The 16,493-nt window shown below is 40.8% G+C and overlaps 3 protein-coding genes across 8 annotated transcripts in view; 1 reads left to right on the top strand and 2 right to left on the bottom strand.

Annotated features, from left to right (window-relative positions):
- The window catches only part of LOC125774629 (sodium-independent sulfate anion transporter-like), an 84,406-nt gene extending 67,935 nt beyond the window's left edge, over positions 1-16,471 (top strand). Inside the window, exons 1-6 of one of the 5 annotated variants that reach the window (XM_049444737.1) lie at positions 10,518-10,757; positions 10,826-10,912; positions 14,145-14,377; positions 14,448-15,100; positions 15,178-15,933; positions 16,004-16,471. In XM_049444737.1, the coding sequence (XP_049300694.1) occupies positions 14,317-14,377; positions 14,448-15,100; positions 15,178-15,933; positions 16,004-16,372 (1,839 nt within the window). In that variant the 5' untranslated portion in view covers positions 10,518-10,757; positions 10,826-10,912; positions 14,145-14,316 and the 3' untranslated portion in view covers positions 16,373-16,471. Of the gene's footprint in view, positions 1-10,517; positions 11,038-12,927; positions 13,871-14,144; positions 14,378-14,447; positions 15,101-15,177; positions 15,934-16,003 lie in introns of those variants that run through there. The other 4 variants (XM_049444735.1, XM_049444734.1, XM_049444733.1 and 1 more) reach the window with 4 other exon arrangements.
- On the bottom strand, positions 3,004-6,451 carry LOC125774630 (sodium-independent sulfate anion transporter-like). Its single transcript, XM_049444739.1, has 2 exons — positions 6,352-6,451; positions 3,004-6,281 (listed from the first exon to the last, which is right to left on the bottom strand). The coding sequence occupies exons 1-2, from the start codon at positions 6,374-6,376 to the stop codon at positions 4,510-4,512; spliced, it is 1,797 nt and encodes a 598-aa protein (XP_049300696.1). The 5' UTR covers positions 6,377-6,451; the 3' UTR covers positions 3,004-4,509.
- Positions 7,224-12,560, bottom strand: LOC125774628 (sodium-independent sulfate anion transporter-like). 2 transcript variants are annotated; one of them, XM_049444732.1, is made up of 4 exons: positions 12,343-12,560; positions 8,795-9,232; positions 8,378-8,728; positions 7,224-8,298 (listed from the first exon to the last, which is right to left on the bottom strand). In XM_049444732.1, exons 1-4 carry the CDS (start codon positions 12,392-12,394, stop codon positions 7,337-7,339), a joined length of 1,803 nt encoding a protein of 600 aa, XP_049300689.1. In that variant the 5' UTR covers positions 12,395-12,560; the 3' UTR covers positions 7,224-7,336. The 2 variants fall into 2 exon arrangements, with proteins under 2 accessions (XP_049300689.1, XP_049300688.1); XM_049444731.1 differs by lacking the exon at positions 12,343-12,560 and adding an exon at positions 9,427-10,298.
- Positions 16,472-16,493: the final 22 nt, after the last annotated feature.

Below are 16,493 nucleotides of genomic sequence, written 5' to 3'. Positions count from 1 at the left end.
TACATCTCATAAGTACGTAACAAGTACCCAGGATAGTGTGCCTGAATACATCCGTTCTGACTTTGATGCTGACGATGATGATGATGATGTGAATGATGCTCGTCCAATACGTTTGGATCGCGGTACAGAGCAATGGGACGCCCAAGGAAGAATTTCTTCCGAGACCGAGACTCGCGATAATTAGTGAAACGATTACTTTTCTCCTCTTGAACAGCTACTTCAATGTCGTAAGTGGAAAAGCAAAGAACTCCTCCCTCTGTCCCATGAAGAGAAGCTTACCTGCTTATGTGTTGTGGGTAAAATTAACAGTAGACATAAAAACAAAAGGATGAAAAGCAACAAACAAATAAAACTGTCCTCTTGCGTTGCTGTTGAACAATCTAAACCGCGCGACCAAATCATATTGTCGAATCTTGCAAGAAATTTCCGACGTTTTTTTTGTCACTAAAGCTGTTAATTTATGACAAATGCTAAAGAATGATAAAGGATACAAACGCGAATAGCAGAATGATCAAACGATATGATTCATTGTGAACAATGACCATGGTCGGATCGTTGAATCAGTAAGAAAAGGCAAAACCCTCCATGACAGTGAGATCTGTGGGCCGTTGCTTACATCTCGGGACGGGATTGATTGAAACATTTGTGGCTATCTTCCAACTAATCGATAGACAAAACTTCACCACCAAAAGGAACGTAAACAGCACGCATACGGGGTTTGGATTGATTCATGCCCGGTCGTACCATTCAACCGAATGGATAATTGAAAATGCAGATACATACACGCGCAATCTTTACTACTTCTAGTGGCTCTCGAGTTAGCGGTACAAATTAAGTCATTTTTCACAAATCTCCCTACCTTTTGCTTGCTCTCTCTCTCTCTCTCTCTCTCTCTCTCTCTCTCTCTCTCTCTCTCTCGCTCACATTCTCTCTTACTATGTCTGTCTTACAAATCAGCTCGACTACTCTGCCCTGACATATCGTTCTCTGGAACGTAACACTGTTGATTGAGCTAGCATTTCCCAACGCAACCTCCACACCTTTCGATCGTGCGCATAAATGGTGGGGAAATATTTTGAAGCATGTCTCAGCATAAATTAAACGATTTGTTAAATTTCAATACGATGGTTCCACTCGATGCGATGCGGAGAAGTTACCGAGGAGGCTACGCGATAGTGAAGGAAAAAGGAAACGAACCGATTGAAACTAGTCAGCGAGAGTGAAAGACCGCCGTCTACGTACCATTTAGGTGGGCATGGGTACGATGACGGATGGTACAGCATTTCCTCGATATTGAAAGCAAAACAAAATTTGAACAACAAAATGATCGCAAATATGCTACATGCTTTCTTTCGGCTTTTCTGATTTACATAGAAACAGATCTATTGTCGATTGTTCAATTTCTTCTTAAACAATTATCGAGTATTTAGGATGAAAATGTTCACCACCAAGTCATATGTTTTATTAAACCTTCTATTCCATTAGTTAAGGTGGTGGCATGGTAATGCTTGTATGCAACTACAATGTTAAAACACAACGATGGCAACAGATGATCGTCTCGTTCGATGATCGAATATGCCCCGAAGCAATGCGAGACATTTTCCTCTAGCAGGGAAGAGTTTGGAAAAAAAACAATACCAACAACAAAAGGCATCAACAACACTAGCGGCAAACAAAACAAAAAAAACGCCAGTTAATAACAGTTCTCATTCCCTCTCTCGATCATCGACTCATCGGGAAATAATCAATTCAATTCGATTCAGACCCAAACACGCCCGAACGATGCGCGCGCCTTCCCAGACAGGTTGTATTCATCAGCGCTAAAAAGAAAGGTTGGTCGAACCGTGTACGAAACGAACATCCTTTATGTTTTGGAGCGAACTTCCAAGCTTCGATGATGAAGATAAAAACAGAATCTAATTTTCAATACTGTTGCCCCCGAGCGGGCAGCTGAGTTGGATGCTTTTGCAGATGGCTGAAAAATCCGCCCGAGATAGAGAGCGAAAAGACAGTCGCAAGTCTGTTCCTCACCATCTCTGGTTTAGGTTTCGGCTAGGTTTCGTTCACTCGGTGTTAGCCAAATCCTTCGATTCCCTGTACTGGCGTACGCGTCCATTCAGCTACTAGCTACAGCCAATTCAGTTTGCGAGCCCTTCGAGAATCATAATCGTTTCGATTTTCTTTTCACCCTAGGTTCGTTCCCTTACACCGGGCTCCAAATATTGATGTACACCATACCACACATTGAAGCGGCCGGATCGTGTGGAGCGTCACGGCCAACTTGTGGATTATTAAGTTATTAAATTAAAATTGAGAAATTAGTCGCACCGACTTTACCGGCCTCAGCTGTACCGTTCATAATTGTAAATCTTTCGATCCCGAGGATCGATTAAAGGGAACTGAATCAATCATATTACCAATCCAAAATACAATATTTGACCATCTGATGGTGATTGTCCTGTGTGAACATTGTTCGTTCTTGTTGATCTTCTGACAGAGCAGGCATTCAATATAAAAATTAAGATAAATTGCTTTTTTTACCAAAGCTTAAATAAAAATGAGTATAAATATATAAATGTGTTAACCATCGGTATAACGCAAGTGCTCTTTCGTTCACATTGAACTACTGGTTAATGAGTACTGTGTGTTACAAGTGGATGTAGCACAAAAATGGTTTTATTTCGGGTTCAGAAAAAATCAGGCCAATAAACGCAGACCCACACTTTCTTTCGTATCACATTGGCTTATCTCAGTATTTTTTTGGTATTTTTACTGCTGTGAGGCTCATAAAGCAGTAGCAGTGCTTCATGGTTGTCCAGTTCGATGGAAAGAGTTGTTAGATTCGCTGAAGAAATTTGCACTATATTACCAAATGCCTTCGAACACCTTCGGAGCGCGCACGATGGAAGATTTGATCTAATCGGTGATAAAAAATCGTGATGCTAGTGATTGCAATCGAGTTTTGGCTACTTTTTAGTCGAATGTGAAATTGTACACCCTGTGTTTGTCTTTACTTGTGCTTCTGTTTTATTTATTTTTCGCACTCCCTCTACTAACAGACGTTTAGCGAACGCGTACGCTACGCTACACCCGTATGCGAACAGACCTGCGAACAATCGAGCTAGGTTGCGGCTTCGAGTGTCCGTTTCCTCTATGTCTTTTCGTTTTGTTCGTTTTTCTTCGTCTGTTAGTTCCATATACACATCCTTCGTGTGTATAACGCTGGCACCTCTAGCTACGCCATTGTGTGAGTTTAGAAACACATAAACCTATGATCCATTTTATGACATACTCTATAAACATGTTAATCGAAAAGTCTACGCCACTGGACGCCTCGATCTTCTCGCCGGTTTCTCGTTCACTTTTTCTAGCCAAATTCTTCACTTACTTACTATACACTTCCCTGCAACCCAGCACATTGATGCTTTCACACACCGCAGAGCAAGATCCCCACACCTCCATCATGATAATGGCAGCTATCGTTGCCCGATGATCGTTGCTTCACCTCGCCCACACTGTCGTAGGATGCGTCCCATGCTTCCTTGTTTCCACTGCCGTACGAGTTTCCGAGCTGATCTTTTGCTGTGCGTGCTAAGGAATGCTGCGACGAGTGGCGGGGTTTATTGTTGTTTCACATAGTTTATTACCCGGGCGAACAATATTATTGAAATATCACAATTTTTACGACCTCGCGCGCGCACATCACGCTGCGTCGTGAAGGCCTTCCGGCAATGTGACTACGTGGCGCTCCAGTTCCACTAGTTCGGGCACAAAATTGAACAACATTCGAAACACAGCAGACCTTTAGCGAATGAAATCAAAGTGTAAATCAAATCATTCCTGTAATTATACTGCACCAAAAAATAAAGATACTCCTATCTGAACACAAACGTTTCAAACTTTGTTGATTTCTTTTGTGTGACGATCTTCATTCATATTACGATCAGATGGCGGGGTTCGAATATTAGAAGCATTAGCAACATTTTAAGAGAGATGATATAAAATGTTTAATCGAAAGTGAGCAATTTTTTAATACAGCTGATTAATAAATCAATTTTTTTTTTGCAAATTTCGATCGTAGCCTCAGCATGTTCGACGCCCTTGTCGAAACGAACTTTTGCTTTCCGTTCGCTCGTGTTCTCTCTTTCGTATGGTGAGATCAGTTTGCTCCTTCTAGCTTATTACTTTTACGAATTTTAACGCTAAAAAGAGAAGGCTAGTTTCAGGTTTGTACAAGATTCACAGTAGAATGATACAATGTTTCGGATGGGCAAAAAACTAATTTATATTGATGGGTAATTTAAGTAACTTCAATTTGTATACACAATTTTTCATTGATGACGTATCCTCAACATATCCTCAAGCTAAAAATGGTTGCTAATATGTTTTCAAAATAGTTTAAAAACGACGTAAATTTTAATAACATTTTCTTCAAATTACATTATCCGTCCATCCTTATTGCAAGCCTTCAACGAATTCGAATTCAACTTTACATGAATCTCATCTTTCCTACACATCAAGTCTAAAGGGCGTTTGAGGTTGTGAATATACTTCCTTCACTATTGTGTCTAATTTTTCGTCATTTCTAAACACATTTTCAAACAATTCTCGCTCCATTCTGAGAAGTGTACATTGTGCTGGACGGTTCCATTTCCAGTACACTATCCTTCGATTCGAATGTTCCATATCCTGAGTCATACTGACAAGCACCTTCGCTACCGTTGTATCCACCGAATTGATGTGCGATCCGTCCAGAACAATTATTGCATCCGGGTGTTTGGCTGCCTGTTTTAAAACAAGGTACTTTAAATATTCGGCCGATGAATAAACTAAACTTTGATCGGCTTGAAGTATTAGAACATCCTTCCCATCAAATGTCAATCGTACAGGCACAACTACCGGACGTGATACTTGATGTAGCACGAAGCATAGATTAATTCCAATACCGACAAGCATGCCATACTCTAGCCCAAGTAGTAAGCAGGCCACCAGTGTACTTATCATTGGTATAATATCGATACGTTTCGTACGCCAAATTTCGGCAACAGCATGAAATTCTACCATGAAAAACATCGCCGCTATGATGACGCCTGCTAGTGTAGCTTTTGGGATGTAGTAGAACGTTTCGGTAAGCAACCCAAGGGCCAGCAGAACCACCGCACCCGTAGTTATACCGCCCAGCTGTGTCCGGACGCCGCTATTATTGTTCACTGCCGATCTTGTGAACGATCCTGTGACGGGCATCGACGACACAAATGAACCGGCAATGTTACTTATGCCGAGGGCAATCATTTCCTGCGTTGCATCGATGGCTTTACCCTTAGAAAATGCCTTTGCAATGGCAATCGATTCCAGAATGGCGATCAGCGGCAACGTTATGAGCGATGTACCTAGTTCAGATATCATTTCCGTAAAGCTGTAAGTTTGGCCATCCACGCTGGTGGTGAATGGGGGCAGTTGAAACGGTGGTAGTCCGGAAGTCACGTTTCCAGTCAGCAGGAAGGGTTGCACGTTTCCAACATCGCTCAAAACATAAGCGAGCAAAGATCCACTTATCACAGCTATCGCATTCCTTGATAGGGTAATGTACTTTCCAACAATTCGGCAACAGTTGTTTCCCTTGATGTTCTTCATTTGCATTAATACGAGCAGAATAACGATGGTCGACACACCAAGCACGCTGTCCCACAATCGAATATCTTGTATGTGTTCGAACACATTTATCCAGGAGTCTAAAAATTCGTTCGATTGTCCTGGAATTCCGAGCAGTGATTTCATCTGTCCACTCGCAATCGTTATCGCTGCTGCCGATGTAAATCCAGCCGTCACAGGAAAGGATATGAACTGTACCAAAAATCCAAGGTTAAGTATACCAAGCAAAAGAATCATGCAACCAGTGACGAATGCGGACAGTATCGCGAACTCCACTCCCTTGTTTCCTACGTGTGCTTGAACCATCAGAGACATAATTGCGGTCGGACCGATGGTCACATCTTTGCAACTTCCAAAAAGGAAATAGATGAAACAACCCATAAATGCCGAGTACAGTCCGTACTGAGGATCCAGATTTGCAATAACAGCGTAAGCAATGCCTTGAGGTATAACCGTAAGCGCGACGGAAAGGCCAGCCACGATGTCATCTACAAGATATTCTACCTTGTACGATGGTAACCATTGCAGGACCGGGATGCGTTTGAACAATTGTTTACGTGTGCACAATCCATGACAACATGTTGACACCAACTGGCCGAACTGCGGAAAACTTTCACTAATATCTTCATCTGTAAAATCATCAAAATGCATACACGTTAAGCGCAAGCCACATTGAAATTGAGAAAGAATGGTCCGTACCGTTTATTTTGCGTTCTTGATGCATGATGGGCTTGCAAGCTGAAGATTACTATTGACAAAAGGATTTTATTTTTAAACGCTGCAGATTTACTAATGTTTACATTTAAAACTTCGTTTAATCATCCACAATCACTAAATACACCAAATTCGTAACTATCGCGCTGCACTGATTTATGTACAAAATAAACAAAGTGATTACTTGCACAAGATTTTAACTACCTATCACGATTTGTTAAACTATTCTTCCCACTGTGCACCACTGCAGTGTTCAATAGCTTGAGCACTATTATAAACTTGAGCATATCAATCACTGGTAGCCGCCTACTATGCGATACACTCGAGAAAGTGTGAATAGCACACAATGGTCGACCTCATGCAACGTACTTATTGAACAGCTCTGCGAAGAACATTTATAGTAAAGGTCCATTTGTTTCTTAAGACATTAATCAACCTGTATTATTTACACTGAAATAACAACGATTGCCTTCATACGATTGTTTTATATTCGAGTACACAAGCTTAAAGCCACCGCACAGAAGCTTATCAATTATAAGTAGTACCAATTACACACTTGAGAAGGACATCTGTTCAACGACCATGCTGATTAACCTAGTTGTGTGCGACGTTTGAAGCATGTAAAATGTCTATATGTATGTATACTAAGATATCTTCTTGGTGCATCGGCTTGCCTGTAGATAAGCTTTAATCGAATATCAAATGTACATGATCACTGCTCAACCGTCACAATTGGTTTAAATAATGCATTACCTAGCGAATGCTTACTATCACGTTTAGTATACGATCAACAGTATCTTATATGTAATCATTTACGAACATTTTTGTCATTCACTTTTCGAAATCATCAACAACAATTGTCAACAGTTAAATGTTTTATTAGTAATACCCCTAAGACAGGTCGTTTATTGTTCTACTTTTCTATTTACATCTTTGGGTTTTGCCTTATAAGATAGATTAATTTGTTCGACTAGGGTACGCTTTCGTTGCAAACCTCTTTGTCTAGCTGCTCTAGACTACCCTGTTTAAATAGTGGATAAAATTGTTCCTTGTTCAGCCGTATCATGGTACACCTTACCGAGCGATTCCAATTCCACAGCAATACTGTGCGACCCCGCATGGCCAATTCTTCGACGATACTTGAAAATATTTTGGCGGCAGTACTATCGACATAGCTGACATTGCTACCGTCGATTATCACGGTTGCCACTTGTGTCTTATCCGTCATTTTCACAATTTCATGTTTCAGGTACTCGATGGAGGAATAGATAAGGCTCTGGTCCGGTCTCACGACCATGGCCTCGATGCCGGACCGCGTGCGAAGAAGTGCCTGATCAATCTTTGGTCGTGACGTCATGTACAGAACGAAACAGATGTTCAAAGCGATACCTATCAACATGCCATACTCCAAACCAAGCAGCAGACATGACACCAATGTCACAATGAACGGTATGATGTCTACCTTTTTCGTTCGCCATATTTCAACGGCGGCATGAAACTCAACCATGAAAAACATTGCCGCTATCATTACACCGGCTAGAACGGATTTTGGAATGAAGTAGAACGTATCTGTTAACAGTCCCAGTGACAACAGCACCAGTATACCGGTCGCGATACCACCCAACGGTGTCCGTACGCCACTGTTATTGTTCACTGCCGATCTAGTGAACGATCCGGTAACCGGCATGGACGACACGATTGAGCCGAAGATGTTGCACATTCCCAGTGCGACTAGTTCTTGCGTAGCATCGATAGATTTACCCTTTGAGAAAGCTTTCACGATGGCGATCGTCTCCAGGATTGCAATCAATGGAAGCGCAATGATCGACGAACCAAGCTTTGATGTCATTTCACTAAATCCGATCGTTTGATTGTTAAGCACGGTTGTAAAGGGAGGAAGTCCGACTGGTGGTAGACCCGGTGTTACCGTTCCTGAAACGAACAAATGTGCAATTTATTTATCGTCAGCACAACAATGAGTTTGTAGTTGAACGGAGAGGGGAAAACGCACCTGTCAAGGAGAAAGGATTGCATCCCGCGGTGGAAAAGTAATATGCCAACGCGGCGCCCCCAATAACGACGACTGCATTACGTGCTAGGGCAAGATATTTGCCTACCGCGGACCATTTGCCTCTGAAGCTTCGTAACACTAAAAGGACAACAATTGTTACTATCCCCAGTACCGCATCCCACAGCTTTGTTTCACCGATATGTTGATACACGTTGATCCACGAATGCACAAACTCATTTGAACGTCCGGGCAGTCCGAGCAGAGATTTCACCTGTCCACTTGCAATCGTTATGGCGGCAGCAGACGTGAAACCAGCGGTCACAGGCATCGATATAAATTGTACCAAAAATCCTGCACGAGAAAAAAGATCAACTAATATATCCATCATTTTGTCCACATGGTTTGACTTTTGCTTACCTAAATTGAGCAATCCAAACATTAGGATAATACAGCCAGTTAGAAAGGTTAGCAAGATGGCAAAATCGGCTCCAAGACTGCCAACATACACTTGCACCATTAGTGCCATAATAGCCGTTGGTCCAATGGTAAGATCCTTACAACTTCCAAACACGCAATACACAAAGCATCCCATGAACGCAGAATACAGCCCGTACTGTGGTTCCAGGTTGGCCATCACGGCAAAAGCAATTCCTTGCGGTATGACGGTCAGTCCAACCGAAAGTCCTGCCACGATGTCTTCCACTAGATAGTTGAGTTCATATTCCGGTAACCACTGGAGAATCGGTAGTCGTTTCAGTAGAAATTTTCGATTGCAAAAGCCTCCCAATTTCGATGAAAGTATTGGCCCCACCGAAGGGAACTTTTCCCTACAGTCATCTTCCGCATCAGCATTGTCTGGTGAAAAAAGTACAAACAGCAGCAAAAAGTAGTAAAACAAAGCAATAATCCAACATGCCCTTATCAATGCCAATGTCGCACATTGAACCGTGTGAATTCTGTTACTTCAAACATCAACCCGCACGTTGATGGCCGTGTGCATCGAGTTCCGATGCCTATCACGTTCGTGAGCGCCATACTGCAAAACGTACCATTCCGTTGCCTTTGTTTATGTTCTATCAGTTCCGATATCGTCATGCAACACACTTCCGTTTGAGGTTTCAGCTCACTGTCGAACATTACTGCCACTGTTTGACTTACTGTTTTTTCTACTCACACGCGCTTCCAAACTGGCCTTTCACGTTTCTTGAAGTTCTTTTACGATTCCACAAGCTGTTTATAGTTGGTGCAAATGTTTCTTTTTCACCTATATAGCAATGATTAAATTTTCTCTAGCACCATTCAATAGTTTACCATGATGTTATTATAATTTTTAACAGACAGAACGACAGACGCACAGCAACAGTGTCACGTTACACTTCGATATATCACGTGCTGCTAAACCACTTTCACACGCCAAAGCAGCAACAACGCTTGGACAATAGAGCTTCAACCTATAATAAGCCACTGCTCATTTGCAAAATAAAAATCCCCCCCGGATCTGTTGTTCTCGACAGCCTGTTGCTGTTGTTGCTCCAAAGCCGTCTGATAAACGTTGCCGCACTTTACTGAACGCCGGTTGTACTGATCGAGCTTCGTTATATTAGCTGCCGGTCATCCCCGGAATCGATGGGAGCTTAAGCGCCAGACACACTTCCGCACACTAAGCACATCGCGGGGGAAACAACAAAAGTAACTTGCGGCTGTAGGCATGGCAAAATTACGTGCACACTACTGTTTGCATGTAAACGATTTTACTCCAGAATTTAAACCGCTACAAACATGTCTAGATTGCAAAATAATCATTAAACCGTTGGCTGTTACAACAGCCATCAACTTACATATGTGTGCATCTCAGAACTGATCAAGCTTTTTAGCAACAGGGCAACATACTTTTCGGTTTGCCTTCGCCCCATTCATCCAATGATTATTGTTAATGCTAGCTTGGTGGTATGAATGCTAATGAATCAATAGTGTTCTGTTTGTGTAAACCATTTGTTTAGTAAACGCCTACATGAAGCGTTGCGTTCAGTTGGTTTTGAAAAAAAAACCATAATAAACCCATCGCTATTAATACAATTTTTACGAACGACATGATCTATTGATCGTTTGAGTGACTTGTTCGCGCTGACGTAAGTTTGAGTTTCTAACTGTGCTTCCACTAACATGTCTTTACGAAGTGATGGGTACGGGTTTGTTATCTTACAACCAGTAAAATACCGGTAACGTAGTAACGGGAATTCCATTACAAGATTCCCGTCAGCTGAAATTCTTCGTCACGTCGTGCCGTATTACTACGCCATCATTTAGTCCATCCAGTGCAATCGACAGGTTAAGCAAACAGTGTTTTGTTCCTGCTACGTGTGTTCAGCAATTGTTGAATGTGTGTTGTTAACAAAAATATTTTTTGTTAAATTCCAAAAAAAAGTTTACACTAACGTGTTTCTAAAGTTTTTAACAACAGATCAAATTACTATCCTTCATTGATTCAACTAACGTCTCGCAATAGCTGTTCAACGAACGCCACGCCATTACACGGTACGCTAGCATTAAACTATAAGTGTTGTGAGAAATTAAAACCTTTGAGTATTAAGCGTAAAAGATAGGTTCCAGATAGAATGGCCATCCTGCAGCCAAAGAGCAAGATATGGAGTGTACGAAATGTAATTAAAGATGGAATGATGTCTGTTTGTGTAAGCCATATGTGTTACTAAGTGTGACGTCGTCATATACATGTATTAAAAAAAACACACGATTAACCAGACTTAAAGCACTTGAAAGAGAGTTTGCTGCTCGTTTATCGCAATATCAACGCTGATAACAAAGGTGTAGGTTATGTGCAAAAATAACTCACGCGCATTTATTTATAGAAACAAGTTCTGTGATTCTTTTATCTATTCACGACTAACAATGCTTATAAATTTATTGCCCTACATACATGTTTTAATTATGCATAGTTCTATGTATTTCCAAGGAATGGGCATGAGTTGACGTAGTATTATTTCACATTTTTGGAATGTTGAAAGTTACTAATTTTACCTCTTTTTTTAAATATTTTACCAATATGTAAAAAAAACCTTATTTTTCCTCATACAATTCATTTTATAGGTATTTTTTTATAATGCGTATTTACTTTGTTTTTTTTAAACAATTAGATAATTAAATTACACAAGTGATAAAACTAGATACTTGTAGCACTATCGATTCTAAAATAGTTAAATCACATAATCGTTAACGATGATAAAAATACTTTTTTAAGCTTACGATCTTCCTTTTTGCGATCGTGTTGGTTAAGTCATCTACTACATCATACTTGCCATATAAAGACTAAGTTTTTGTTAAACACAGACCTGTAATCCTTGTGTTTGTTTTTTTTTTGAGATTTTTTTTTATATTAGATACCATTTGGATCTATTATTAAACAATAAGAGTCTACCAGCATATATCAATTTAGAATTCTATCGTGTGAGAATTACTTTCTTCTGTTTTCTTTGTAACACTACAGCTTACAAGGTTGTGGCCTACAAGTTCCTGTGTCTTTGTCTGTTACTCACTCCTACGTAAGGCACACATTCCACATGAGATTTGGTTGCGTCGTGTAAAAACTGGCGCCAGCTTCACAACATCACTGGCCTGCCGCAGTTGTTACTAACACTTCTTAAACAATTCGTTCTGCGAATATTCATGCTATCGAGAATCGATCAACTTTGATCAAACTGTGATCAGATGATTATTTACTATGGGGTTTCCCGCGCTAGATCGCTCTAACAGTATGCTTTACCATCAACATTACACTCCTTCAGTTTGAGGCTCACGCTCACTTCACTCACAAAAATAAAAGCTCACAAAGAATTCACTGCGTCCTTTGCTAGCAATTGCTGACCCATCGACTTAATTTGTAGCACTACTATCGATTAGTATTGTGTTTACCTGTACAAAAATTAGTAACTTATCTCAAGAATACCAACCTCGTTCGTTGAGTATTGATTTTAATAACGGTTTTTCCTTTTCTGCTGCCATTGTTGTATTTTACACTCTCTGCAATTGAAACCGCCTGCACATAAAAACACTTTCAATCAGCAGTCACTTGAGCTAGGCACGATTTTGCCCGACTGTATAAAACTTGTGTCCGAAGCGACGAACCGTTGCTAGTCTGATTATTGGAGATAAAATGTTTCACCGTGCTACATACCGGCGATACTTATAATCTAAAGCGACTTCGGCTCCTTATCACTAGTGATATCACATTAAATTTGCTTCGCGACAGCACTAGACACGATGTAGAACAAACAGTACGGAAGGTTAAGAGCGAAAAATGAAGATTAAATCCGTATTCTAAACATCCCACCTGATGCTAGAAACGCGAATGGAACCTTGTATTGTTTAGTGGAAGTCTCGCTTAGGCCAGCACTCATAAGGCACTAAGAGTTGAATAACATTTACATTAATGACGATCCTTGCTAGCTGGACTTGGAGCTTGGATATACACGATATTATTTCTATCGTATAAAATATTTCGATAGACTAGTGTTCATTAGTATTTATTCTTTAAATTGCGATAATTTAGTTTTGCACCAAAAAGGATTACTCGTTCAGAATGCCAATGTGCCTACAATTCTTTTAATTTGATCTTCCTATACAATAGATATCCAATAGCCCCTTATCACAACAATGCTGATCCACAAACCCGATCATATGGTGTGTTGGCTTTATCTTTAGCTTTCATTTATTCAAAAAATGAAACAAAAGTACACTGAAATAAATTGAATAAAAAAAATCTTTTTGAAATGGTCATTATAGTAAAAATAATAATTAAACAAACCTCTACATCAAGCTGTCACAACTTAAGTTAAGTTAAGTCACAACTTAACAACACGCCAAATCTGGTTTCAAATCCTGACTAGCTTTATTAGCCTTCCGTACACACGGTTTAACAGCGAACCAGTCACAGATAACAGATTTTCAGGCATACCAAGCACGACACTAGCTGGTGAAGAACCAAATGTGTCCAAATTATGAGCTATTATATCGAGTATGAATATTTTAACACCTGTGTGCCTAACCATCCTGTGTTAACTAACATCCTGGAGATCCTTAAAAATGCCTTGCAAAAGCATACAAACCTTCCAATAACGACAAAGATCGACGTTAGCCAAAGCTGGTGATAATTTTCCTATGTGCTGTCGTAATTGATGTTGGCTCTGTTTGAAAATGAAGAGCGAAATCATGAAAAGTTTCTATTGGTAGGTAGTTGTCGGAAGTTTCATTTACCTCGACCACTGTGCTTAGCTTGATTTTACACCAACACCAACACGAATTTTTTTTTTCAAAGCGATGCGACAGCTGATTTTGACAGCATGGAATCACAACATCAAACAAATGGTTTGTTTTGTTTCCAAACATTATCGCTTTCGCACGCGTCAATCGGTTCTGCACCATATTACAGGATTACGATGTGGCTATATATTGATGTAAATAGTTTTGAGCCTACATAAAGTAAGTTAAACACCATGCAATTTCAGTTAAATCAAAATCGAATGTATGCCGCAATTAATGACACGCGTTTAGCAGCAGTTTGATACATAATCTGTTATGACCTATTTCGTGATAAGCACATATGGTTTTGCTACTATAGGCAGTACTTATCATTGGTACAAAGATAGCGTCACAAAACTGGAAACTTTTTACAACCATATGCAATCAACGCCATCGTCGCATCATTGTCGACGTATTCATAGTTATTAACAGAGTATCTTTATGATGCGCCCAGGTACGGACTTTCTTACCCGGTTTGGCACACTTGCTCCCTTCAATCTGAATGGCAAACAATTGATGATACGATGGTTTATGACCAGCGGCATCTGCGATTGTGAAGCGAACACATACGGATACCCGTTCGTTGACGCTAAAGAGAAGACACATCATTCCAAATTTGAAGAGCAATGAACGAAGAAGTGATGACCACTGTGGAGAACGACGCAGCAGTAGATTCTAAACGGCGTGGTAAGTATGCTATGTTCAGTATGAAACGAAAACATAAGTTATATGCTAATTGTCTCTTTTATCGTTCCAGAAAGCTTAGATCATCGGGAAGATTTTCCCAATTTCCGACATATCATCGTACGCCAGTTCGATAACCTGTGGACAAAACAAAATGCTATACGTCGATTGCCGGTTCTGCAATGGGCGCCACAATATAGGCTTAACAGTTTGATCGCGGATGCTATTGCCGGTATCACAGTTGGACTCACTTCTATTCCGCAAAGCATCGCCTATGCCACGGTGGCCAATCTAGAACCACAGTATGGATTGTATTCCAACTTCATGGGTTCGTTTGTGTATGCCTTCCTGGGGTCGGTCAAAGAGATCACCGTCGCTCCCACAGCCGTTATGGCCCTGATGGTACAACAACCAGTGCTAGATCTTGGTCCAGCTGGGGCCGTTTTGTTGTCTTTCTTATCGGGCTGCATCATGCTGCTGTTGGGATGTTTTAACTTTGGGTTTGTGGTACAGTTCATATCAATGCCGGTGATCACGGGATTTATTACTGCGGCTGCAATTACCATCATCAGCAGCCAGCTGAAGTCATTGATGGGAATAGCTTCATCGGGAAAATCGTCTGGTTTCGTCGACACTTGGATCAATCTGTACGAAAACGTTGGCGAAACACGGCTCTGGGATTCTGTACTAGGATTTAGTTCGCTTTTTCTTCTCATTCTTCTAACAGTAAGCCAATAATTTACCCACGTGTTAATAACCGTACCGTACTTTTAAACTAATGTCTATCTTTTCAATTTACTCAGCTCGTCAAAGGACGCGGTAGTGGAAGGTGGAAAATATTTACCAAATATCTTTGCTTGTTACGGAATGCCATGATTGTGCTCAGCGGTGGCTTGATAGCTTACATTTGCAGCACGCAGGAAATGTATCCGTTCAAACTGACCGGCAAAGTCGTTTCAGGATTACCTTCGCTGGAATTGCCTCCATTTGAAACGGATCATAATGGAAAGCACTACGATTTTATTGACATGATACGAACACTCGGCACGTCTGTAGTTTCGGTTCCGCTTATATCGATACTGGAGATTGTATCAATTGGAAAAGCTTTCTCACGCGGAAGATTAGTGGATGCGACGCAAGAAATGCTTTCGCTTGGATGTTGCAATGTGGCCAGCTCATTTGTTTCTTCTATACCGACTACGGCTTCGTTCGCAAGATCGGCAATCAACAGCAGCAGTGGAGTAGTTACGCCCTTTGGTGGAGTGTTTACAGGCGCATTGGTGCTGATGGCGCTCGGACTATTGACGGACTATTTTTACTTCATTCCCAAAACTACACTGGCGGCGGTCATTATTGCTGCGATGATATTTATCATTGAATATCGAGCCGTTGCGGAAATGTGGCGTATAAAACGAATCGATATTGTACCATTTCTGGTCACCGTCGTCGCATGCCTGTTTTTGGGTCTGGAAATCGGTATCGTGGTGGGGATAGCGGTAAATCTATGCTTTCCACTCTATTTAGCATCACGACCACGAATCACTCATCGCGTTATGGATGTAAGTAATAATTTCAAAGGATGTCAACCAACAGTGCATTATTACAAGACACGCTCTTGTCTTTCCACAGATTAACGAAACAACGGTGCTGATTGTTCGACCCGATAGTGATCTTGCTTTCTCGTCTGCTGAATACTTTCGCGAGAAGATACTTAAATTAGTGCACCGTACTTTACCGCAGATAGTGCTGATTGATGGTGAATGGGTGAAATTTGTCGATAGTACAGTGGTTCGAAATTTATCAAGCACCGTTAGCGACATAAGACAACAAGAACGCCACGTGCTGCTATGGCGATGGGATAAAAATGTTCGCAATGCTCTATATCGCTTTAAAAAGCATAAATTTTTGCCCTTATTCAAGAACGAAGAGAGTGCGGAACAAGTTATTGAAAATTGGAAACCAGGATATCTGAACGAGTCGTACGAAAATATCGTTTAACCGTGGTACTGGCTCTGCAGGCAGCCGAAACATAAACTTTAATGCAATTATGTACGAATAGATCATAAATCGCAATTTTTTTGTTTCGCTCTCGAACAAGTCGTTTTTTCTTTTCAAAAAT

The sequence above is a fragment of the Anopheles funestus genome, chromosome 2RL, assembly GCF_943734845.2.
Source record: "Anopheles funestus chromosome 2RL, idAnoFuneDA-416_04, whole genome shotgun sequence".
Taxonomy (NCBI): domain Eukaryota; kingdom Metazoa; phylum Arthropoda; class Insecta; order Diptera; family Culicidae; genus Anopheles; species Anopheles funestus.
The sequence above is the reverse complement of the archived record's forward strand: the minus strand, read 5'-3'. Positions and strand labels throughout refer to the sequence as shown.

What these genes read in the sequence shown, in the direction of transcription:
- LOC125774628 (XM_049444731.1), bottom strand. Translation starts at nt 9,514, where the DNA reads ATGTTCGACAGTGAGCTGAAACCTCAAACGGAAGTGTGTTGCATGACG. An exon ending in TAAACAAAGGCAACGGAATG is followed by an intron (nt 9,233 to 9,426) that starts GTACGTTTTGCA and finishes TTTTTTCACCAG; the next exon opens with ACAATGCTGATGCGGAAGAT. An exon ending in CAATCCTTTCTCCTTGACAG is followed by an intron (nt 8,299 to 8,377) that starts GTGCGTTTTCCC and finishes TGTTCGTTTCAG; the next exon opens with GAACGGTAACACCGGGTCTA.
- LOC125774630 (XM_049444739.1), bottom strand. Translation starts at nt 6,376, where the DNA reads ATGCATCAAGAACGCAAAATAAACG. An exon ending in TCAAGAACGCAAAATAAACG is followed by an intron (nt 6,282 to 6,351) that starts GTACGGACCATT and finishes ATGATTTTACAG; the next exon opens with ATGAAGATATTAGTGAAAGT.